Source organism: Barbus barbus (genome assembly GCF_936440315.1).
Source record: "Barbus barbus genome assembly, chromosome: 35".
Classification (NCBI taxonomy): Eukaryota; Metazoa; Chordata; class Actinopteri; order Cypriniformes; family Cyprinidae; genus Barbus; species Barbus barbus.
The window spans coordinates 2,731,698-2,756,394 of NC_136763.1; the positions used below are offsets into that span (position 1 = coordinate 2,731,698).

The 24,697-nt window shown below is 33.9% G+C and overlaps 4 protein-coding genes across 5 annotated transcripts in view; 1 reads left to right on the forward strand and 3 right to left on the reverse strand.

Annotated features, from left to right (window-relative positions):
- Positions 1 to 10: 10 nt before the first annotated feature.
- On the reverse strand, positions 11 to 6,989 carry LOC306854707 (ADP-ribosylation factor 5-like). The gene is made up of 6 exons (XM_079392926.1): positions 6,365 to 6,989; positions 6,014 to 6,094; positions 3,973 to 4,082; positions 2,690 to 2,761; positions 2,409 to 2,534; positions 11 to 1,470 (listed from the first exon to the last, which is right to left on the reverse strand). Exons 1-6 carry the CDS (start codon positions 6,429 to 6,431, stop codon positions 1,384 to 1,386), a joined length of 543 nt encoding a protein of 180 aa, XP_079249052.1. The 5' UTR covers positions 6,432 to 6,989; the 3' UTR covers positions 11 to 1,383.
- A 3,789-nt stretch (positions 6,990 to 10,778) lies between these two features.
- Positions 10,779 to 12,449, reverse strand: LOC306854709 (ADP-ribosylation factor 4-like). Its single transcript, XM_079392929.1, has 5 exons — positions 12,318 to 12,449; positions 12,092 to 12,172; positions 11,686 to 11,795; positions 11,401 to 11,598; positions 10,779 to 11,327 (listed from the first exon to the last, which is right to left on the reverse strand). The coding sequence occupies exons 1-5, from the start codon at positions 12,382 to 12,384 to the stop codon at positions 11,241 to 11,243; spliced, it is 543 nt and encodes a 180-aa protein (XP_079249055.1). The 5' UTR covers positions 12,385 to 12,449; the 3' UTR covers positions 10,779 to 11,240.
- A 997-nt stretch (positions 12,450 to 13,446) lies between these two features.
- LOC306855290 (ADP-ribosylation factor 4-like) lies at positions 13,447 to 14,999 on the forward strand (the record flags this gene model as incomplete). The annotated part of the gene is made up of 5 exons (XM_079393867.1): positions 13,447 to 13,513; positions 13,677 to 13,757; positions 13,851 to 13,960; positions 14,070 to 14,267; positions 14,343 to 14,999. The coding sequence occupies 5 exons, from the start codon at positions 13,447 to 13,449 to the stop codon at positions 14,427 to 14,429; spliced, it is 543 nt and encodes a 180-aa protein (XP_079249993.1). The 3' UTR covers positions 14,430 to 14,999.
- Positions 15,000 to 18,156: 3,157 nt separating this feature from the next.
- Positions 18,157 to 24,697, reverse strand: part of LOC306855363 (protein DENND6A-like) — a 32,865-nt gene continuing 26,324 nt past the window's right edge. The window contains exons 12-19 of one of the 2 annotated variants that reach the window (XM_079394018.1): positions 21,405 to 21,499; positions 21,182 to 21,247; positions 20,954 to 21,018; positions 20,781 to 20,870; positions 20,229 to 20,282; positions 20,024 to 20,133; positions 19,511 to 19,688; positions 18,157 to 18,424 (exon numbers count right to left, since the gene is read on the reverse strand). In XM_079394018.1, the coding sequence (XP_079250144.1) occupies positions 18,293 to 18,424; positions 19,511 to 19,688; positions 20,024 to 20,133; positions 20,229 to 20,282; positions 20,781 to 20,870; positions 20,954 to 21,018; positions 21,182 to 21,247; positions 21,405 to 21,499 (790 nt within the window). In that variant the 3' untranslated portion in view covers positions 18,157 to 18,292. Of the gene's footprint in view, positions 18,425 to 19,266; positions 19,689 to 20,023; positions 20,134 to 20,228; positions 20,283 to 20,780; positions 20,871 to 20,953; positions 21,019 to 21,181; positions 21,248 to 21,404; positions 21,500 to 24,697 lie in introns of those variants that run through there. The other variant, XM_079394017.1, reaches the window with a different exon arrangement.

Below are 24,697 nucleotides of genomic sequence, written 5' to 3' on the forward strand. Positions count from 1 at the left end.
AAGTTTGTTTCATCAAAAGCAAAAAACTTTTGGCAATTTCAGCTTTTTAATGATCAGATTTCAGCATTGTATTTATGACAGCTTCATTCTCACAGTTATTGTGTGATATTTATCAAATGCCAGTATTGACACCACCTTGGAAATATTAAAAGATGTATTTACCATATGGAACCGTTTAATTTTTTTTGCATTTAAATTCATTCAGCATTTTGTGTTGTTGCTTTAACTCTGCTTTTCAAACCAGAAGAATTGAAATAACCAGTTTCCCCTTTAAGGAACAGTTCATCTAAGATGCAGATCCGGGTGTGTGCACTTAGGATGGGTTAAATGCAGGGCACAAATTCTGAGTATGGGTAACCATACTTGGCCACATGTCACTTTCACTTTTTCAGCAATGTGCAACCTGTATATATATATAATTCTTAAAATGATTCATGAACCTTGAAAGCATTAAATGAGTGAATTTCTTTCGTGATCCTTCGTTATTAATACACACCCATACAACTGATGCATTTCAAACTCTTATTTGCTTCACTCTTTATTCATAATGTTTTAATGCATTTTTAAAAAGGGAACAGCTAGATGATTCCTAGCACCGGTCCATTTGAATATTTTCAAAAGCTGGGAATAAAAACAGTTGATTATATATCTTGCACATTTGCACTGGTTTGTTCTCAATAGAAATGCGAAATCAAAAGCGTATCTGGCGAGTGCATTCACATAGTAAAGCACAGCACGTTCAAGGCAACTGATTACGTACATAAAAAGGCTGCTTATTTACAACACAAACATCTGACTAGTTCCCAATATAAACTTAAGCATTAAAACTAATGCTTAAATCAATGCATGGCCAGTCTCTAAGTGTGCTACTATAAGAATTGTCTTTTATTTATTAAATGCATGCTTCTCTGAGAACATTTCCCTGGATGTATGGCATGCAAACGCCTGGGAATGAGCTGTTCGGAATGAACATAATGGAATAAATCAAGTTGAGGGAGCAAAAATAGGGCATTTTTTTATAAATACAAAAAAGTTAGCATTATTAACATAATGCTTGATGTTTATCCTTACTGTAACAAGAACCCAGAAGTACTGCAAGAGCTGCTTAACAAATCTAGTATTTTTCATACTGTGGTCAGATCTACAGAAAACTATAAGGCTACACACATCAAGTGGAAAGAATCTGGGAGAAATGTCAGAGGTCAAAGGTGCAATGAATTAAAAAAGGGAAATGTTAAAATGCACTTCTGTAGATTGATATCAGCTGTGAATTTTTGGTAACGATCAACTGAAAATGATACATGAACAGCTTCTGTGCCGCATCAACTCTGCTAATCATGTCCTTTGGAACAGCACACATCCTGCTTGAACAGGAAGTGCAGTTTAGCTTTTGGAGAGCTGCTCGGAAAGCCAGTCTAATCCCTCGTATAAACCCGTCCCTTGAGTCGCACAGGTCGCCTGGACATACCACTGATGAAAAGAACAATATAAACATTTTACCAATAGATGGATAGAGCATGCATTTAAGTGAATTAAAAAAATATATATTTTAAATGTTTTGAAAGTAGTCTCTGAAAGGCTGCATTCATTTCATAAAAAAACCCCAGTAAAAGTTGAAATATTGTTTAATATTATTACAACTTAAAATAACTGTTTACTATTTGAATATATTTAAAAATGTAATTTATTGCTGTGATCAAATCTGAATTTCTTCAGTGTCACATGATCTTCAGAAATCATTCTAATATGCTGATTTGCTGCTCAGAAAATATTTGTGGTTATTGTAAAGGTTCAAATTAATTCATTTATGTGGAAACTGTGAAATTCTACTAACTATTCACAAGAAAATAAATGTATTTAATTCAGCAAGGACACATTAAATTGTTCAGAAGTGGAAGTAAAAACATTTATAATGTTACAAAAGATTTGTTTTAAATAAATGCTGTTCCTTTGAACTTTCTATTCATCAATAAATTGATCTCAAACTGTTCTCAACATTAAAAATATTAATAGCACCCATTATTATTATTAATTGAACACCAATAATAACTAATAATTGAGCAGTAAATCAACATATTAGAATAGGATCATGTGACACTGAAGACTGGAGTAATGATGCTGAAAATTCAGATTTGATCACAGGATTAAATTATATTTTAGCATATATTCACACAGCAAAAAATTTAAATTTCACAATATTGCTGTTTTTAATATATTTCTGATCAAATAAATGCAGCCTTGGTGACCATAATGTTCCAAAACATTTTTAAAAGTTCCAAATGTTTCACCAGTAATACTTTTTAATAACCAAAAACCAGTATTACTATATATATTTTTAGTGGAGCTTATCATTATGCATGCATAACTATCATAATATTGCACATTAAGCATATAATAGCATAACTCACAGTTCTGCTCCTGAGTGCTTGCAGGCCGAGTTTGTCTGTCAACTCGCTGATGGGCATGGCGTTTGGTAGATCTTGTTTATTTGCAAAAACCAGTAGAACGGCGTCTCTCAGTTCATCCTCCTGAAGCTGTTGCAGACAGAATACGAGCAGATATTTACGGTGTTTTTAAACAGAACTACTTCACACAGACAGCTGTGCACAATAAAAGAAGCATGTGTTAGTATTCACTCATGTTGTACCGCAGGTTAGCTGTTTTTAATTTCAGAAGGGTGTTTCCTCACCATCTTCTGAAGCTCTTCTGCTGCTTCCTGTGCTCGCTCACGATCGTTACTGTCCACGACAAAGATCAGACCCTGAAGATACAACACGTCACATACTTTCAGTCAAAGAAATATTAAGCACAAGTTCCATTCTTAAAGATTTCCATGACTTCTGCAGGTTTTTGGAAGGTAAATTTAAATAAAACTTTAAGACCTTTTTAAGATAAAAACATTACTATACTGTGAAAACAACTTTTAATGCTTCTTCAGTATTTGTCGTCTTGATTTTCAGTGCAAAAGTCTAAAGATTTAATCAAAATACACCGAAAAAGTCTTGTTTTCGGTTTAACTAATCAAAATGTATGATTAAAACAAGAACAAATATCTGCCAATGGAGTCAAATCAAATACACTTAATTCACAGGAAAAACAAGTTTTCAATTCAGATATCCGTTTTTGTTTTAAGAATAAACTCAATTTTGTTTTTCCAAGAAAACAAAGACATCATATCTTCATTTTGCATTTCAAGTAGGCCTATCTTGATTTAAGAAAGTTTAGATATTTGTATTGGAAAACAAGACAAACATACGGAGGAAGATTTTTGAAACATTTAATACATTTCTTAAAGAGATAGTTCACCAAAAAAATTAAAATTCTGTCATTTACTGGGAATAATGGCATCTATCCTGCTTCTTTACCACACTTATTATAAATATAACACTTAAAACATTTGACTTATGTAATTTTACAGCATGCAAACTATAATATCTGTTGCACAGAGTAATAAAGTTTTACTATCATGACACAAGTTAGACTAGTGACTGACAATTTGGTTTTAGGCTCAAATGTCTCATTTTATTTCCCTGTCAGTGAGTTTCTACGACCTTAAGATCATCTGTAAACACATCTTTTGCACTCCTTTAGAAATGATCCACTCATAACGATTCAGGAAATAAAGAGATATTCTCTTACGAGCTTATTGATCAAAAATTCAGCAAAGAAAAAGAGAACTACACAGACAGAAGAGAAACTGTTCGGTTCTCCAAATCAAACTCTAGTAAAGGCCGTTCCAGTTCAACTTAATCCTAATAGTAACTCCAACATCCTCATGCAAAGCACAGCAACTGCAACCAGCCAAACTATAACTACACTCCCATAGTTGTTTTTCTAGCAGCTCACAAGGCTGGATGATCAAACTCAATCAGTACGGCCATGGCAGAATGAGCATTTCATCCTGCTGGAATGCTGCGACTCCATTGTTGTCTGACTATCTTAGTCCTGCTGCGATATAATGCATCTGTTTACCTGGGTATTCTGGAAGTAGTGTCTCCAAAGAGGCCTGATCTTATCCTGACCACCCACATCCCACACGGTGAAGCAAATGTTCTTGTATTCCACCGTCTCCACGTTAAAACCTAAAGGAAGGCCACAGGGTTGGGTGTGATAGCATTTCAGAGATGCACATCTTTGCAGTTGTTCCCATCAAGATGAGATTCATGTAATAAATCAATCACAAAACCTGTCAAGTGCATGTACGTGCCATGAAAAAAATTTAAATGAAATGTAAATAATAAAAAATGCTTCATTTTCTTTGAAGGTAAATATTTGATTTTAAACACAAATATGACCTATATTCACAATTATGCAAAAAAGTGCTGCTGGGGTGTAAAAAGTCCATTAATTGGTGCTCTTTGGAAGCAGGATTCTTTCGTATCATCAAAAAACTCAAATCCAAGGCACTCAAATAGTGTGAAAAAAAAGCCTTTATTCACACGGCTTAATTAAATTAAAATAGCCCCACATCATCACATAGCCGTCACCATACCTAGAGATTGGCATGGAGTACTTTCCATAAGTACATCTCTCAATGCAAATCAAACCAGCTATTAGGCTAACTGAAATAAAACCATGCCAATCTCTAGGTATGGTGACGGCTATGTGATGATGTGGGGCTATTTTAATTCCAAAGGCCAAGGGAACTTTATCAGGATGCATAGTATCCTGGATCCATGAAGTAACTGGCCTTTAAAAATAAAAATCTGCCTACCTCTATGGGAATTTAACATAGGGGTGCCCAAACTTATGCACCCTGTATTTTAAGGAAGAACATTTATTTATTTGCGATACATTATTCATTCACAAAGAAAATTGGTGTCCTTAAAGGTTGGATTTTTCCTAATTTTTTTAATTAAGGCATTAAGTTCAATTTCCAAAAGATGATTTTTTTATTCCTCTTTTTACTCAACTTTAGCATGGGTGCCTAAACTTATGCATAGCACTGTATATATAAATCTCAAAATAATCTAAAAATCTATCATAATTAAAGAAATCAATTACAAAAAAGGAGAAAAATCCAATTCTCCATTTAAAAACGGACAATGTGTTGCTTTCAAAGTGTAAATCCAGAAAGACCCTCTCTGCTGTAAGCTTTTTATCCTATCTCCTCTTCTTATTGACCTCGGAATATGTTCTATACCCACTATTTTCAATGTACTGGGGTTACCATGATTTTTATCTCTAAAACGCAAGGCCATGGGATATTGAGGATTACAAATCTGTACAGCATTCTTATGTTCTGCTAATCTCAGCTTTAATTTCCTTTTAGTCATCCCTATATAAAAGCAACCACATGGACACTCCAACCTATACACAACAAATGAAGTATTACCTTAAACTCGCGTCCTGAGTATGGTTGTCTTAACCATATTCTCACAATGATTGCACACATCTGTAATTTCCCACATTTGAACATAACCAGGTGATTGGTCTTATATGAGACAAATATAACCTATATATGTGTTTGTGAGAATATCTGCCTATTCAAAAAATACTTACTATAACCTAAAATCCATACAATATCTGAATATTGTAATTTTAAGCATATATTTTCTCTATGCAGAGATGTATATGATCTGCTATCTATGTGAGCCCACTTCTTCCACAGGATAAAACATAAACATAATAAAAAGGTGATTGCAATTAGGATTTCAACTGTCTTTTTCTTACAATTTCAAAGTCAGATTTGCAAGATAACTTTTTTTTTCTTTCTCAGAACTCTGGCTTTTTTCCTCAAGTTTAAGTTTATATTTTGCAAGAAGTCTGACATTTTAACTCGCAATTCTGAAGAAAAAACTCAGAATTCGGACTTTTTTCCCATCAGAGTTTTGTGTTTGCAACTCATGATTCTGTTTGTTTGTGCCACAGAATAATAAAAAAAAAATGAATTTATATCTCTCAGTTCTTGCAAGAAAAAGACAGAATTGAGAGGCAAAAAGTCATAATTACAGTTGTTTTTTTATTACCCCATGGCAGAAACAAGCTTCCATAGTTATCTTATATTTCTTACCTATAGTCGGAATTGTTGTGACTATTTCTCCCAGTTTGAGTTTGTAGAGGATTGTGGTTTTCCCAGCTGCATCCAGACCAACTGAAGAAGAACAGGAATCAAATCAAAAAACCTTAGTTTGCATAAACAGCTTCCTATTGCTTGGGAAACAACAAAGAAACTCTCTACAACAGCAAGTGACTGATTTACTGATTCATCAACAGTTTGAATTCATGTCAACATCTATAGGTCATAAGAGCATTCATACATGACGTGTACAGAAAGAGCTTTAAAAACATTATTTCATGGAAAATGTCAACAAAATGGCCATTTATCAAAGCTAACTCACAAAACAAACAACTTCCAACTCACCCATAAGAATTCTCATCTGCTTTTTCCCAAACAAGCGAGAAAAGACGCTTGAAATGGTCAAACCCATGTTAAAAACGGCTCAAAAAAACAAGAGAAATGTGTAAAAGTCAAAGTTCTTCGAGGAGTTAAAGTTAGCTCCGCTAGCGCTTTAGCACAGCAGCTTTCAGCGCTTCAGATCAAACTCAACCTCTGCTCAAACTCCAGCGAACATCAGCAGAGGTACAAGAACTCTTTCTTCTGTTTTCCGTCCCTCTTTCTTCTCTCTGTCCTGTTCAAAGCGTGTTTTCAGCAGCAGTTTGAGCGAGACCTTGATCTTCTGGACCACGACTTCAGCTCCAACGCGCTCGAAATGACGTCAGCGGTGCCACATCACGAAACATGATGAAGAGCGCGAGACAAAAAAAACCCCTAAAAATATGAAGAGGGCCAGACAAAAAAACCCTAAAAATATGAAGAGCGCGAGACAAAAAAACCCCTAAAAATATGAAGAGGGCCAGACAAAAAAACCCTAAAAATATGAAGAGCGCCAGACAAAACAAAAAATATGAAGGGCGCGAGACAAAAAAAAATTAAGAGCGCCAGACAAAAAAACCCCAAAAAAACAAAAATATGAAGAGCACCAGACAAAAAAAAACTAAAAAATGAAGAGCTACAGACAAAAAAAACCCAAAAAAACAAAAATATGAAGAGCACCAGACAAAAAAAAAACTAAAAAATGAAGAGCACCAGACAAAAAAAAACTAAAAAATGAAGAGCTACAGACAAAAAAAACTAAAATATGAAGAGCTCCAGACAAAAAAAACTAAAATATGAAGAGCTCCAGACAAAAAAAAACTAAAATATGAAGAGCTCCAGACAAAAAAAAACTAAAATATGAAGAGCGCGAGACAAAAAAAAACAAAAATATGAAGAGCTCCAGACAAAAAAAAACAAAAATATGAAGAGCTCCAGACAAAAAAACTAAAATATGAAGAGCTCCAGACAAAAAAAAACTAAAATATGAAGAGCTCCAGACAAAAAAAACTAAAATATGAAGAGCTCCAGACAAAAAAAAACTAAAATATGAATAGCTCCAGACAAAAAAAAGCTAAAATATGAATAGCTCCAGACAAAAAAAAGCTAAAATATGAAGGGCGCGAGACAAAAAGAAATTAATAGCGCGAGACAAAAAAAAACTAAAAATATGAAGAGCTCCAGACAAAAAAAACCTAAAATATGAAGAGCTCCAGACAAAAAAAAAGCTAAAATATGAAGAGCTCCAGACAAAAAAAACGAAAATATGAAGAGCTCCAGACAAAAAAAAAACGAAAATATGAAGAGCTCCGGACAAAAAAAAAACTAAAATATGAAGAGCTCCAGACAAAAAAAAGCTAAAATATGAAGGGCGCGAGACAAAAAAAAAGCTAAAATATGAATAGCTCCAGACAAAAAAAAGCTAAAATATGAAGGGCGCGAGACAAAAAGAAATTAATAGCGCGAGACAAAAAAAAACTAAAAATATGAAGAGCTCCAGACAAAAAAAAACTAAAATATGAAGAGCTCCAGACAAAAAAAAAGCTAAAATATGAAGAGCTCCAGACAAAAAAAACGAAAATATGAAGAGCTCCAGACAAAAAAAAAACGAAAATATGAAGAGCTCCGGACAAAAAAAAAACTAAAATATGAAGAGCTCCAGACAAAAAAAGCTAAAATATGAAGGGCGCGAGACAAAAAAAAAACAAAAATATGAAGAGCGCGAGACAAAAAAAAAAAAAACATGAAGAGACAAAAAAAAAAAATGAAATATGAAGAGCTCCAGACAAAAAAAAGCTAAAATATGAAGAGCTCCAGACAAAAAAAAGCTAAAATATGAAGAGCGCCAGACAAAAAAAAAACTAAAATATGAAGAGCTCCAGACAAAAAAAGCTAAAATATGAAGGGCGCGAGACAAAAAAAAAACAAAAATATGAAGAGCGCGAGACAAAAAAAAAAAAAACATGAAGAGACAAAAAAAAAAAACTAAAATATGAAGAGCTCCAGACAAAAAAAAGCTAAAATATGAAGAGCTCCAGACAAAAAAAAGCTAAAATATGAAGAGCGCCAGACAAAAAAAAAACTAAAATATGAAGAGCTCCAGACAAAAAAAACCTAAAATATGAAGAGCTCCAGACAAAAAAAAACTAAAATATGAAGAGCTCCAGACAAAAAAAACCTAAAATATGAAGAGCTCCAGACAAAAAAAACCTAAAATATGAAGAGCTCCAGACAAAAAAAAAACTAAAATATGAAGAGCTCCAGACAAAAAAAAAACGAAAATATGAAGAGCTCCGGACAAAAAAAAAACTAAAATATGAAGAGCTCCAGACAAAAAAAGCTAAAATATGAAGGGCGCGAGACAAAAAAAAAACAAAAATATGAAGAGCGCGAGACAAAAAAAAAAAAAACATGAAGAGACAAAAAAAAAAAACTAAAATATGAAGAGCTCCAGACAAAAAAAAGCTAAAATATGAAGAGCTCCAGACAAAAAAAAGCTAAAATATGAAGAGCGCCAGACAAAAAAAAAACTAAAATATGAAGAGCTCCAGACAAAAAAAAACTAAAATATGAAGAGCTCCAGACAAAAAAAAAGCTAAAATATGAAGAGCTCCAGACAAAAAAAAACTAAAATATGAAGAGCTCCAGACAAAAAAAAACTAAAATATGAAGAGCTCCAGACAAAAAAAAACTAAAATATGAAGAGCTCCAGACAAAAAAAAACTAAAATATGAAGAGCTCCAGACAAAAAAAAACTAAAATATGAAGAGCTCCAGACAAAAAAAAAACTAAAATATGAAGAGCTCCAGACAAAAAAAACCTAAAATATGAAGAGCTCCAGACAAAAAAAACCTAAAATATGAAGAGCTCCAGACAAAAAAAAACTAAAATATGAAGAGCTCCAGACAAAAAAAAACTAAAATATGAAGAGCTCCAGACAAAAAAAAAACTAAAATATGAAGAGCTCCAGACAAAAAAAAACTAAAATATGAAGAGCTCCAGACAAAAAAAAACTAAAATATGAAGAGCTCCAGACAAAAAAATGTTCAATATTTTTTTTCAATGTCAATGTCTATGTTCAATATTTTTCTATACAGTATAATGGCATGACTACTGTTATGTTCATTGGCTGTAATATGACTGACATTTAATAAAAAAAAAGTTTTTTAAATTAAATGAAGAGAGCGACAATTTTGTACTATTCAAAATAGAAAGGCAATTAAAACTATCCACCCGTGTTCTATCTTCAAAATCTCTGAATGATATAAAGCTGATATAAAGGTGATTGTAATTTTATATATATATATATTTTTTTTTTTCTTTTTTTTCTCTCTCCGTTGTCCCCCTGGGTTCATAATGTTTGATGTACTGTTTTATTTTTGTCATTTAAAGCATATTAAAAATAAATAAATTAAAATGTATTAATTAATTAAAAGCAACAACTTCAAATTCTTCTTTATTTACCTATAAGTGTGAGGCTTTTGAGTTGAAAATGTTAATACAGACTGAAGCGTAAACATACATGAAAACAATATATGTATGTAAAAACAAAAATATTGCATATAGTGACCTTTTTATTTTTTGTACTTTATTCTTTTTTCTGTTTTTTTTTACATTATTACATTTGTTTAATTATTTAAAAAAACATTATACCTATAATAAAATAAAAATATTATTATTAATAGCCTATTTTTAAGTTCTGTTTCAGTAATGTTTTATTTATTTATTTATTTATTTATTTTTATTCAAATGATTTTATTTATTTAACATATCATTAGGCATTAGGTTGCCTTGGTTGTTACTGTAAAGTTGCTTTAGATAAACTACCTAAACGAAAAATTTATTTTTAGTAAATTTCTAAAAAATGTAATCGATTTTTCAAACATGATTAGTTATTGAAAATGAAACATAAAAGTACTACAGTATAAATATATATTTTAAAATAAATGCATATTGGAGTAATTTGCTAGCACAGATTAATATTTTTGGAGCTGCAATTCTGTTTTTATTAATCTTTCTCTCTATCTATCTATCTATCTATCTATCTATCTATCTATCTATCTATCTATCTATCTATCTATCTAACCATCTATCTAACCATCTATCTATCTATCTATCTATCTATCTATCTATCTATCTATCTATCTATCTATCTATCTATCTATCTATCTATCTATCTATCTATCTATCTATCTATCTATCTAACCATCTATCTATCTATCTATCTATCTATCTATCTATCTATCTATCTATCTATCTATCTATCTATCTATCTATCTATCTATCTATCTATCTATCTATCTATCTATCATAATTGTGCAAAACATTAAATCTATTTCTCATGCATTTTTTTTATTCTGTAATATTTATTTATTAAAGGACACATAAGCACACTAATGTAAAAAAAACTCATTTATTGGAGATATCTGAAAGGCACAGATACATATATTTCAGATAGACATCAGTTTGTTCTTCCAAACTCCAAATACAACAAAACAAAATAAGTCAAAGGTGACATATATCAGCATGTTTTTTACAACGGTAAATTAACAGTAAATTAAATAAAGTAGTAGATAAATCAAATAATAGTACATAATTGAAAAATTCATAAAAAGGAACATAATGAAGGCAAACGTGTACATTAGAACCAAAAATAGATCGAAAATTATTTAAAATGTCTTGAAAGTGGTAAATTAACAATGCAGAATTAATTGTACTAAACTAGAATTATATATAAAAATATATTGCAATAATATCCCATAAATATTTCAATATAAAAAATAAAGTTGGAGACATAATAAAAAGACTACATTCATTTGTGATTTAGTGTCCTTTCTTCAAGTAGTTTAAACACTGAAGTGTTTTATCGTTTTGATAGTTGATCCGAGAGCCAATCCAGTCCTTCATATAAACCTGATCCTTGAACCGCACATGTGGTCTGAACAAACCACTGAGAGAGAGAGAAACACAGGTTTATTTCCCTGAAACACACTGACATGTCAAACAGAGTGTGTGTGTCTCACCTGTCTTCCTCTCAGTGCGTGTAAACCCAGTCTGTCCGTCAGCTCGTGGACCGGCATGGCTTTGGGTAAATCCTGCTTGTTAGCAAGAACTAACAGAACCGCGTCTCTCATCTCGTCCTCCGCCAGCATCGCGTTTAGTTCCTCTGCTGCCGTTTCAATCCGGTCATGATCACTGCTGTCCACCACAAAGATCAGGCCCTGAATCACACAAACACACACACTTACACTCAATACAGTACATGAAAGTAGCTGTTTAAATAATAAATCCTGAACACTAAATCATACCTTAGTGTTCTGATAGTAATGTCTCCAGAGGCGTCTGATAACGTCCTGACCGCCGACGTCCCAAACAGTGAAGGAGATGTTTTTATATTCAACTGTCTCCACATTAAAACCTAGAGAGAATCAGTCAGTTATTATCAGACACTATTCAAGCAGTCTGATTTACTTCAGTTTGGCTACAGTTGACGGTAGCCATCGACCTCCATAGTATTTTTCCAAGTCAATGGCTACCGCCAGCTGTTTAGTTACCAACATTCTTCAAAATATCTTCTTTTATGTTCAATAGAATAAAAAACCTCATACAGGTTTGGAACACCTTGAGGGTGAGTAAATGACAGAATGTTCATTTCTGGGTGACTGTCCCTTTAAATATTAGCCTACAACATTTGTGTGACCTGAAGTTTCTTACCTAGGGTTGGAATAGTTGTGACAACTTCACCGAGTTTGAGTTTGTAGAGCACTGTTGTTTTCCCTGCTGCATCCAGACCAACTTGGAGAAGAAATATTTACATTTATTCCACAATGAATATGTACAAGATTCATAATTGTAATATTTTATAGGCCATCTGTTTGCACTAGAGCGATATTTTCTCAGAAACTGAATAAGATATAGAATAAGTAAAACATGTACTCACCCATAAGAATCCTCATCTCTTTTTTCTCGAAGAGACGCGAGAAAAGCTTTGAGAAGAAGACGCCCATTTTTTAAAAAGGTGCAGGTAGAAGTCTGCTGTATTTGAGGATGAGGCTCGGGATGATTGTGTGATGAAGCTGTGTTTGTGTGCGGGTTTATATAGGTAATTTTTTTTTTTTACTTTCGGTTTGATTGACAGCTCAACACCGCCACGCGCTCCGTTTCTCTCGCGGCAAATCCAACGCGTTCCATATGACGTCACCTGCTCTTAGTCAAATAAACAAGAGTTATTTGTTTGTTTTTATATCAAAAAGGCAGTAACCTACAAGTGAAGCGCTTTAGGTGACATATGAGACAATATTGAAAATATTATTTGTGTATTTTATGAGTGACATTTCCACCACAGAATGTCCCAAACCCTAAAATAAAGAAATAAAAAGCTATAATTTGAAATAATTAACATTAGTTTGTATTAAAAGAAAAATCTTCAGCAGTAGTATATAATGTGAAATTAAACTTCAGAAATGAATTGCATTACAAAGCCTAAAAAAACACATTGAGCATGCTCGATTTATTCAGACAAGAGATTTTAAGCGCTACATTGTAACAAGATTTGTCTGAACACGTGATGCAATAAGTGACGTCATATCGAACGCGTTGGATTTGCCGCGAGAAAAACTGAGAGTGGCGGTGTTGAGCTGTCAATCAAACCAAATGTTTTTTTTTGTTTGTTTAAAAAGCCTATATAAAAACACACCATTACTAATCTGAGCCTTTTTGTTTTTTTCATCCTATTTAATTAAGTATTCATTAAATATTTTTACGGTTTATGTACTCCCTGCTCATATTTCCCAAACATTTGTTTAGTTAGGCTAAATGTTATTCAAATGAAATCAAAGACTTCAAACTGTACAAAAAAGTTTGTTTGGACACGTGACAGAGCAGGTGACGTCATATGGAACGCGTTGGATGTGCAGCGAAAGAAACGGAGCGCGTGGCGGTGTTGAGCTGTCAATCAAACCGAAAGTAAAAAATAATAAAGGCCTATATAAACCCGCAGACTCTGAACACACAGCATAACCAGTCTGAGCCGTTAACTCTAGGCGTTTATCTTCAGTCTTATTGCAAACATGGGCAACTCTTTCTCACAGATTTTCTCTCGTCTCTTTCAGAAAAAGCAGATTAGGTTGCTTATGGGTGAGTACTTTTTTTAAATAGTTTGGCTACTGTTCATGCCACTTTATTGTTATTATGTGCTTAAATAGGCTAATTTTAATGCCCATAAAGCAAAATTAGCATATGAATGATCTGATATAGACAATATTCATTGTGGAATAAATGTAAATATTTCTTCTCCAAGTTGGTCTGGATGCAGCAGGGAAAACAACAGTGCTCTACAAACTCAAACTCGGTGAAGTTGTCACAACTATTCCAACCCTAGGTAAGAAACTTTTAGTTGTTGTTAGATCATGTTTAACTGCCTTATATGGATTTATTGTCTGTTTTTATTGAATATTATCAATTTTCTCTCTAGGTTTTAATGTTGAAACAGTTCAATATAAAAACATCTCCTTCACTGTGTGGGACGTCGGTGGTCAGACCAAAATCAGAGGTCTCTGGAAATATTATTATCAATACACTGAGGTAAGAGTTTAACACAAACACGACTGTATGCAGTATGATTTTGCAGTTATATTATGTTTGAAAATGCCATTTTAATGGAGTGAATAAAATGTGTGTTTGTGTGATTCAGGGCCTGATCTTTGTGGTGGACAGCAGTGATCATGACCGGATTGAAACGGCAGCAGAGGAACTAAACGCGATGCTGGCGGAGGACGAGATGAGAGACACGGTTCTGTTAGTTCTTGCTAACAAGCAGGATTTACCCAAAGCCATGCCGGTCCACGAGCTGACGGACAGACTGGGTTTACACGCACTGAGAGGAAGACAGGTGAGACACACACACTCTGTTTGACATGTCAGTGTGTTTCAGGGAAATAAACCTGTGTTTCTCTCTCTCTCTCAGTGGTTTGTTCAGACCACATGTGCGGTTCAAGGATCAGGTTTATATGAAGGACTGGATTGGCTCTCGGATCAACTATCAAAACGATAAAACACTTCAGTGTTTAAACTACTTGAAGAAAGGACACTAAATCACAACTGAATGTATATATTATCTCCAACTTTATTTTGAAATATTTATGGAATAAATATATAATTTAATCTTAATACTTCTAGTCTGTTTTTGGTTCTAATGTACTTGATTGACTACAATATGTCTTTTAAATACGTTTTACTTATTTACTAAATAATAATGTTAAACATGTTTTATTTGTTTATTAATATTGTTATGCATCAATATTTTTTAATTTAATGCATGTTTCATAGAAAATGACCAATTTACAGTAAGTTTTACTGTTAACAATGATCATTGTACAATCCAAATCCAAACATTTATGCAAGTTTTCCTCAATTTTTTGCACAAAATGGTTTAAGCGCAACTTTTTAAAAAGATGACAACAGAATATTTGCCCCCCTTAAATTGATTTACAGGTGCATTTTTTACCTTTTATAGAGGCAAAGTTTGTCTAGCCTTATTAATCGTATGGAATCTTTTATGTCATATTCTTAACATTCCATGAAGTGTTTTTTTTATTTAATAAATAAAGCAATAAATGATGGCAAAAAAATATAACAATATTCTGTTTAATTTCAGATCATTCAATTCGCAAAATTGTTCACGAACCCACTTCGAAGTTGTGATCTAAATCAAATGATTCGTGAAAAAACACGAAAAGTTAATCAATTTGAATCACTTGAACTCAATTAAAAAAAAAAAAGATTTTTTTTTTTTTACACAATTCGACCACTGGTGGTAACCGTGAATGACAACAGTAAAATTTAGAATTAATATTTGATCAATTTTGGCTTATTTTGGGTACTAATAAACATGTCTGCTTACAATAGGCCTTTCAAATACCTTAAATACATTTTGTGTTTATTTACAAAATAAATTATTTTTAATTTTTCCATTTGAAATATAATAGAAAATAACCTACAATAATAAGATAATTACAACTGTTTTACTGTGGTAACAATTTTTCAGCGTACAACCAAACATTTATTCCAAAAATAATATCATTTTGAGTGATTTCTACACTAGAATACTAAAATTAAATGGACACTAGAATGAAGAGGCAATGCAACAGAAACCGATTTATGCCCAACAGCTCCATTATTGACATTTATTTACACCTGGAAAAAAAATATACTTGTTCTTCATGATGGTAACAGAACAATGAAATGCATTCTATTGAAAAGCTACTGTGCGTAATATGGTGGAAAAAACATTAGTGGTTAATGGTTTGATAGAAAAATATTGTTTATGCAGAAACAGCTGACTGTAGTTCGGTGTACATGGTTTACAAAAATCTTACTTTTCCATTTACATCATTCTATAATAATCACCACGGCAACAAATAAAACATCCTGTACAGTAACTACCAATATAAATGAGCAGATCAAAAATACAGATGTTAGAAAATATCCATCAGTATAACAAACAGGCATTGTGTCAAAAGCTATTCGTTATTTGTGTATTAGAATATACCTCTATAAAATTCAAGCATGTTAAAATAGGTCTGTTCTTCAAATATAAAACACCAATGGTTGCCCAACAACCAGTTTTCACAGGTTTGCACCATGTGCATAAAAGAAACTACATCCGTAAGGCGTCCCATGATTCTCTGCTGTGACAAAACAGAACCAGCATCCTACATAATAAAGCATTCATATGGATTAGATTGCGTGACGGTCTTTGGTCGTTCACCGGTTTGTCTTTCAAGCTCGAGGCACCAACAGCAAGGTTGCATTTCCATCTTTAAATATCCAACATGCATTTACTTCATGGAATATGACCAGCTGTGAAGCACAAGCCATGAAATGTGTTTTATAAGCTATGGTTATGTGCATTTTGAATAGAAACACCTAGAATATCGTCTTCTGTTGCTCAACACATTTAGCAGATAAAGTGCAACAAGCTCTTTCTTAAGGTCAACCAATCATTTAAAATGCATTTCATCCCGTCACGTGACATTAAAGCATCGCAAAACTACACACTTGGTCCTAAAAGATATGCAAAATCATTCAAATCGAACTAATCAGAAAATGAAAGGCACGAGAAAGCATGTGCATTTGAAGACTATATTGTGTGTAAGTATACAGTACAGAATCATTTTCTGAGTGATGATGATGTTTATGATATTGGAATCGAAGGAAGACCACAATCTCAATGCATCGGCACTGATGATAAAATAACTTTCAGGTCAGTGAATGTATAAAGGAAAGGAAAAGACGATGGCTATTTTCCCTTTTGTGGTTAGTCAGTTTATGAGTTAAAATTAAAATAAATACATATATAAAACTTTGCTGGGTTTGCCTTCATTATGCGAGTCAATTAATGCCAGACACCTGCACTAATGTGCTACTTGAGCTTGTAAAGATGAAATATATTCACTCTAGTGTCTCTTCATCATCAGTTATAGGTTAGTAGTGTTGGTCTCTGTAAAACAGACCCGTTATTGCAATATTACATCAGTGAACACGATTCAAAACATAGCTGACTTTCACAAAAACATTTCCAGGGAATATTTCACCCCAAAATATGATTGATAAAATATTGTATAAATAAAAGCCCATTTTGAGAGCCATTATGATTTTATGGCTTTGACATGTTCTTATTCTCTGTATCCATGATAATTCACATCACTGCATTGTATAACTTGCTTTAAATAAACTGAAATATTTACCAATTGAATACTTCTTATTCTCATTATCCATGACCGTTCTCATTACTGCATCATAACTCGATTTAAAAAAAGGCAAAACTATTACTGAAATAATATTTCACAATTTAATACTTTAATATGTCATTCTGTAATACGTAAAAAATAGATTTGTTGCATTATTGTAATGATAACTTGGGAAATGTGTTTAATTATTAAAATATCACAATGTAAAAATAAATGCAATTTTAATACAATGAAAAAAAAAATAAATTGAAAACGCTGTGGTGATTAATTACCATGAAAATATAAAATATTACTATAATGCAACAAATTCCATTTTAACAGAATTTACATATTTACATTGTGAAGTAATAAATGGTTAAATATTATTTCAGTAATTGTGCTTTTTTTACATAAAATTATGCAATAATTAGAATTGTCATAATATATATTTTATTATTAATATATACACATTTACACACACACACACACACACATACATTATATATATATATATATATACACACACACACAAAAAATTATATATATAAATATATACACACACACACACACACGCACACACACACATATATACATATACATATGTGTATGTGTGTATACCCCCTGAAGTTCAGCTGAAATGACCTGATTATAACAAAAACAATGCCACTGTATTAATTTATAGTAGGCTTCAAATAGGCTTAATTTTCTTTATGCAAAATATAATTTCCTTATTTTGGGGTGAAATATGACCTGGGCATGTTCTTGACAGGTTTCATGAGATTCACTGTTCTCGATCTTATGAAGCAGATTTGATGTTCTTCCTCCAGACGTTCTGGTGTCACAGCACAATCATTCACCGATCTCTCTTCCCTGACAGCATCTTCATGTTTAAAAGCGAAGGGAATGTTAATCTCACACGGTGAGACGTACAGCATAAAGACTCAGAATGTGTCCGTGACACGCGTGTGTCATTCTGCCATCATTCACACCTCTCGTGCTCGGGCGCAGTCACTTTCTGTGCGGTTTTGGCAATGCCAGCATTGTCCGTTCAAAGTGCAGCAGATCTGCAGCAACAATTGCACTTGAGGAGGATCCAGCAGGAATGCAGCACACACGTGGAAGTCCGGCGGGTTCGTGTTCGTTAACCCCGTCCGCTCTGCTCTGGTCTGTCAGTGCTGGCTGAGGGTCAGGGGCTCGGTGGTTTGTGCAAGATGCCCTGTAGGTCCTCTGGAAGAGACAGGATGATGCTCTCAATATGGGCCTGCAGTTTGGGTAGAGTTCCTGGTTTGACAGGAAGCTGATCTTTCTCGGCCTGAGTCTGAGACACAAGATGGAAAAGCAACGTAAATAGTGAAGTACATATTTATGCAATACATATTTATTTTATGTAAATAAAACAAAGATTGAGTAAATTTTATAAGCAAATACTATTTCAGTCTTTTTTACTTAAATATTTCACATTTAATTCAATTACTTACCTTTCGTTGTAATTGAAATTTACTAGTAATTTCTGAGTGAAACGGTTTCCTACACTGTACATTTTTTTTAAGTCGTAAACAAAGATTACTAAAGCATGTTTTACAAAAAACAAATAAAAATTAAAATTTCAGTCTACCTCAAAATTGTCAAAAAAATTAAATTCTGCTTCAAAATTTTCAGGTTTAATTCAATGCATTACTTGCTTTTTCTTTGTAATTATTTGTGAAATTTACAAGCAATTTCTGAGTGAAAATCATCTATACATCATTGCATGTGAAAATAGCTATTCTTCCAACCAAAATTGTGAATTAAATTGGAATATCGCATAAAATATTGCAAACAAAGAGCAGTTTTCATTCCATGTTTTCAAGGGAACAACATCTTCACTTCCCGTGAAACTGGAGTAAAATATCAGTTATTAAATAAGGAAAAGTTGAAAACCAGGCATGCATTCAAGACTTTTTTCCTAAATCTCTTGAAATGCAAAAAGAAATGTTGTCTTGCATTTGGATACATGCTTGTTAATTGAGTGAGACGATTCTGGGAAGTAATTTTACCAAATCAGATTTTGTCTCAGGCATTTCAAAACAATATTTTACATTGTGTGCAATGAGATTGGAGAGCTGGACTAAACGGCAGACCAATCACATGATCTGTCAAAACCAAGGCCATCCGACATATAGATGAGCTTATTTCTTCATCAGATTTGAAGTCATTTAACATAATTGTGATGTTTTTATCAGCTGTTTGGACTCTCATTCTGACGGCACCCATTCACTGCAGAGCATCCATTGCTGACGTAATGCTACATTTCTCCAAATCTGATGAAGAAACAAACTCTGCATCTTGGATGGCCTGAGGGTGATGACATTTTCAGCTGATTTTTATTTTTGGGTGAGCTATTCAGTATGAGTGCAGTACTCGCCAGTTTCTCCTTGAGTTTGAGCACCAGGTCGACCGTCTCCACCTCTGTGTGTTCCTGTATCCGCAACTGCAGGTCTTCCTCACACAGCGCCTCCAGATGAAGAGCTTCCAGCTTCTGCGTCATCTCCTTCCTGCGGTTCCTGAACCAGCCATCGAAGTTTGGAGACCTCAGGAATTGCCTGTGCGAGTCATGTTTGGAAACATTAAAGTCTCTTCTGCTCACCAAGACTGGATTTATGTGCTCCAAAATACAGTAAAAAGACTAATATTGTGAAATATTATTACAATTTGAAATGGCTGTTATCTATTTTAATATATTGTGAAATATAATTTATTCCTGTGATCAAAGCTGAAATTTTAGCATCATTACTTCAGTGTCACGTGATCCTTCAGAAATCATTCTAATGTGCTGATTTGCAGCTGAAGGAAGATTTTTGATTATTATCAATGTTGAAAACAGTTGTGCTGTCAAATATTTAGGCAAAAACAATTATATTCTACTATATATATACACCTGTAGAGGCCGATCCAGTCTCCTTTCAGTCGTGAGGTGAGCTGAGGTCCGGCCTTCTCCAGCGTTTTCATAAACTCGTCCTGGTTGAACGGCCGAAGCTGTGGGGGACTCTGGGAAATGAGAGAAGACATTGTGAGTCTTCATAAAAGTTGCAAAATCTATTCATTTCAAAGGAAAATATCTGGAAAAGAGAATTCTGTCTTACTTTCCAGGGAGAGATGCTCTTCTGTAAAGGCATCAGACTGGCCACATAACGCTCCTGCAAATCATCCATATACTATTATTATAACATTATTATATAATAAAATATCCTGAATTTACTGTCTGGAATTTAAAGCATGAGACTTCATTACTTTAGCTTGCATTTATCTTGAAGGTATTCAGAATAACGGTGTTATTTTACCATTATTTATATATTATTACAGCATTTAGTTTGTTAATTTTTAATATTTATATTTTCGGTTCATTTTCATTTTAATAATTTAGTTATTTTGTCATTTTGTATGCCGTTTTAAATATTTCAATCTAGCTTTATTTCCATTTCAGGTTTATTTTTAGTAATTTATTTTAATTTAGTATGTATTTCATATATACGAGGCAACAACTAAATTAATGCAATATTTATATTTAATTTTATTTCAGCTCTATTTCAATTAACAATAGCGATTTTAATCGTATTAGTTAACATTAACACTGTTCAGGACATACTATGGCACATGTAAACGACGTCGTTTTGCATGCAAAGAAACGTTCCTACCAGTGGAATGATGAAACTCTGCGTAAGTTCTAGGAAATATCGACGTAGAATTGCATTCTGGGCCGCTGAAGGGCGCTTCTGCTGGACTCCCTGATGTTAACAGCAAAAATACTGAATTAATAGATGCACTTGAATGTTTTAGCAGTGCTATAGTCCACCAGAGAGACACTCACCTTCTGCAGCTGCTTGATAATGTCCTCGTCTTTGTTCAGGAATGGTTTATATGCAGTGTAGACACCTGAGACCAGACGCGACACCAATAATCCTTCAGATACTTTATTTGCTTTTACAGTTTGGAGTTTATCGGTTAGAGACTAAAGTTGGTGGAGTACTAAATCAAGCTTGTATGAATTCAAAACAGAATAAATGAGAAACTTTCAGGAGTTCATTTTAAGTCTCACCAGGTTTTGAGTCCAAAGTCTTCAGATTTTTTAGTTTCTTCACTTTCATTTGTTTGGCCATCTCTCCTTTAAAAAAATGAAGATGTAGTAATAAAGAACAAAGCATGTTCAATGACCAACAATGATCTTTACGGCTAATATAAACTTTTGAGAGTCATAATATTCCTCAAATACATCCCAGTCTAATTATACATGCGGTTAGATGATATTTAAAGGTCAGAACCTGCTTGCTTCATGTCTCCGATGCGGATGATGTGAGGCCAGTGCTGGAGAGTTTTGGCGAAAAATGGGTTCGTAACTCCCAGAATGACTGAAGGCCTGCAGAAAAACACAATGTACGGTTAAGAGAGAGCCAATGAGAGCGTCACAAACACTTCCTGTCTGAATTCCAGAAATATCCTCATCCATCGATCTGAACGCAGAACAGCATCTCATCTGTCATCCGATCATTAATCGTGACACTGATTGAATTACACGCTGCGTTTGTAGGTCAAAAGAACGAGAAACTAAACATTACACACCTGTCTACACACACACACACACACACACACACACACACACACACACACACACACACACACACACACAGGAAATACGCACTATTGTTTTTATAGTTTCATTATATTCTAAAATAAAATACATTACAATAAAATATTATAATAAAATGAAATTAATATTACAATATTTAATACAGTATATTACCTGTCTTTATAAATAAAATAAAATTATTATAAATAAATGTGATGAAAACAATTAAATTATACAAATGTTATTATATTGTGTGTTTCGTATAATAATAAGGACAGGAACCGTCCTTGTTACTTCACTGGTTTTTATTTATTTTCTTTTTGGAAAAATATAATTTGTATATCTAAAATGGACTCAAATTATATTAATATAATTATGTTTTTTATTAACAGAATATAAATTTAATATTTCATCAATGAATACAATATATTATATATTAATAAATTATATAACTATATAAAATATAATTATACACACACACACACACACACACATATACATATATATACCCTCGGTGCAGCAGGCGCAATGATATTACGCAGCGCCTGAAAGTAGTCCCCAGCTATACCCCGCCCCCTGGATCTTTGTTCTGCAGTGAGGGGCTACTGAGTTACCTAGCTGGGGACTACTTTCAGGCGCTGCGTAATATCATTGCGCCTGCTGCACCAATGGTACGGCAGCAAAGTTCCTTGATTTATTACGCAAGAATAAGAGTATAGTTCCTAGCCATATCGGCCTAGAAAATTGCAACTTTTCATTTTCCGTCAGTCTTAGTACACGATGTAACTACAGAAGAGTCAAGCTTTAAATAGGAAAAATATCGAAACTTTTTGGTCATTTGTGAGCGAGATGCTAATGGTCTAATCCGATTCAATGATCTATGCTAAACTAAGCTAAAAGTGCTACCACCAGACCCGGAGAACGGCTGAATGGATTCAAAAACAGTAAAACTCAATTGTTTAACTCTAGGGGAGTTGTAAAATGAGCCTCTTTCCAAAAAAAAGTGGAGTGTTCCTTTAATTAGAAGTAGGCCAACAGTGCCCCCTACAGATTAAAACTCCTTACCAAACGGGCGTTAGGACCCGGGAGAAGCTGCTGCTTCTATCACACACCGAACGCCTCATTCTGTACGTGCTTTCATAGATTAAATGTAGAGATCCAAATCAGAGACCTCTACATCGTTTTCAGTCGGTTTCAGTGATTCCGTGTGGACGGGAAAAAAAAAAAAAGATCGGATACGGAGAAACCCGTCTTCGTGTGGACGTAGCCTTAGATACTGAATTTGGGACTTTCATTACTTGTCAGTTATAATCATCAAAATGAAAGGAAATAAACATTTGAAATATATCAGTCTGTGTGTAATGAATGAATCTAATATACAAGTTTCACTTTTTGAATGGTATTACTGAAATAAATCAACTTTTTCATGATATTCTAATTTTATGACGAGTTCGTTCAGAATCAGCTACATATAGCAGGTGACTCGATTTCCTTCTCATATATTCCCGTAGCATCAGTGTATTTGCCTGTTGAAGCCCAGCGTCCATTGACTTCTATGGAGCTGCTTTGAACAGTTTTTTTCAGTGTTTCAAAACTAGACGCTCATTGGATAAATGCTGCGATTATGTCCCGCCCCCGGACGCTCAGCGTCTCTGGGGGTGAATGGAGGAGTGGGCGGGGCTGGAGTCCGGGCTTCTGCGTGATGATTGGAGGGTTTGTCGAAAGACTGCATCTCCTTTTGATTGACAGCGATTGTGTCCTATAAGAAGTCGCTGATGCTGAAGCCATTCGAGCCAGTGTTGCCAATTTAGCGACTTTTCAGACCACCCTAGTGACCTTTTTCCCCAAAAGTGACTAGCGACAAATCTAGCCACTTCTTTGACAAACCTTAGCGAGTCTCTGTGATCGCTGGTACTGCCGCAACGGCGCGAGGTCAGCGCGCACGCATCTCTTTCTCTGTTCAGTGAGCGGCTGAGAGGAGCAGCGCGTTCAGTTCAAATAGATATTATGTTGCTTCTCTAATTTTACATGCAAATATAGCCGAAATCACAGCACAGGAATTGTCTTGTCTTATCTTGTGTGTATTATTTGATTTCATCAGACGACGGCTCGATTATAAATTAGGATTTTTGTGCAGACTAACTTCTTGGGAGGGAGAGCTGGTTATGTATTCTTAAAGGGCTGCGTTTCAGTCACTATTTCATATTTATCCCGTTGACTGACAACATAAACAGTAAAATATATAAAGGAGAACAGTTTTATTGAGAATGTGGCTGCATTAAAATACAGTATGAGCACAGAGAGACAAACAAATGTAAAAGGTAATATGACGCGATGACGTAATTAATATGGTAATTAGCGCATGACGTCACCTGGCGACATTTAGCGACTTTTCAAACTGGCTTTAGCTACTTTCCATCGAAAGAAGTTGGCAACACTGTTTCGAGCTCAGTCCCATAGTGGACTTTGCAAGTGTAGTCAAAAGACAAACTGCTGCAACCTATTTCTTGATATTTGCTTGGCGAAATTGCTGGCCAATGTTCATTATACGTTTCACACAATTATACACCACATTCCTTGTTTCAGTTTAACCTAATTCCCACATTTCCTCCGTCGAGTTTAATGTTTTTTTAGATCGTTTGTTCATTCATTCATTCATACAGTAGGCCAGGCGGTGAACTAGCCAGCTAGCAAACTGCACACGATGACAGAATTTACGTATAAATAAATGGACAATTTTTATGATGTAGGCCGAAAATGAGCTTCCCCTCTTTGAAAGACCAGCAGCCGCCACTGGTGCACGCATACATTACGTGATGAAGTCTAGACTAGAGTGCGTGCGCATTTAGAGTGTGTTCACTGCATGATTCAGTCTATGAAAATGCATTAAGAAAGATCACAAAATTCAAGATATGGGGCAGAAAATGTATATATAATTTCATATGATTAAAAATCACACGAACACTGCCGTTTTTCTTCTACAATAAG

Bases quoted from the DNA above. Each gene is read 5' to 3' on its own strand.
- LOC306854707 (XM_079392926.1), bottom strand. From the start codon at position 6,431: ATGGGTTTGACCATTTCAAGCGTCTTTTCTCGCTTGTTTGGGAAAAAG. The intron at 6,095-6,364 runs GTGAGTTGGAAG...GTTCTTCTTCAG, and splicing joins GCAGATGAGAATTCTTATGG to TTGGTCTGGATGCAGCTGGG. The intron at 1,471-2,408 runs GTGAGTTATGCT...TCTTTTCATCAG, and splicing joins AAGCACTCAGGAGCAGAACT to TGGTATGTCCAGGCGACCTG.
- LOC306854709 (XM_079392929.1), bottom strand. From the start codon at position 12,384: ATGGGCGTCTTCTTCTCAAAGCTTTTCTCGCGTCTCTTCGAGAAAAAA. The intron at 11,599-11,685 runs GTATGATTTAGT...TGTGTGATTCAG, and splicing joins ATTACTATCAGAACACTAAG to GGCCTGATCTTTGTGGTGGA. The intron at 11,328-11,400 runs GTGAGACACACA...TCTCTCTCTCAG, and splicing joins ACGCACTGAGAGGAAGACAG to TGGTTTGTTCAGACCACATG.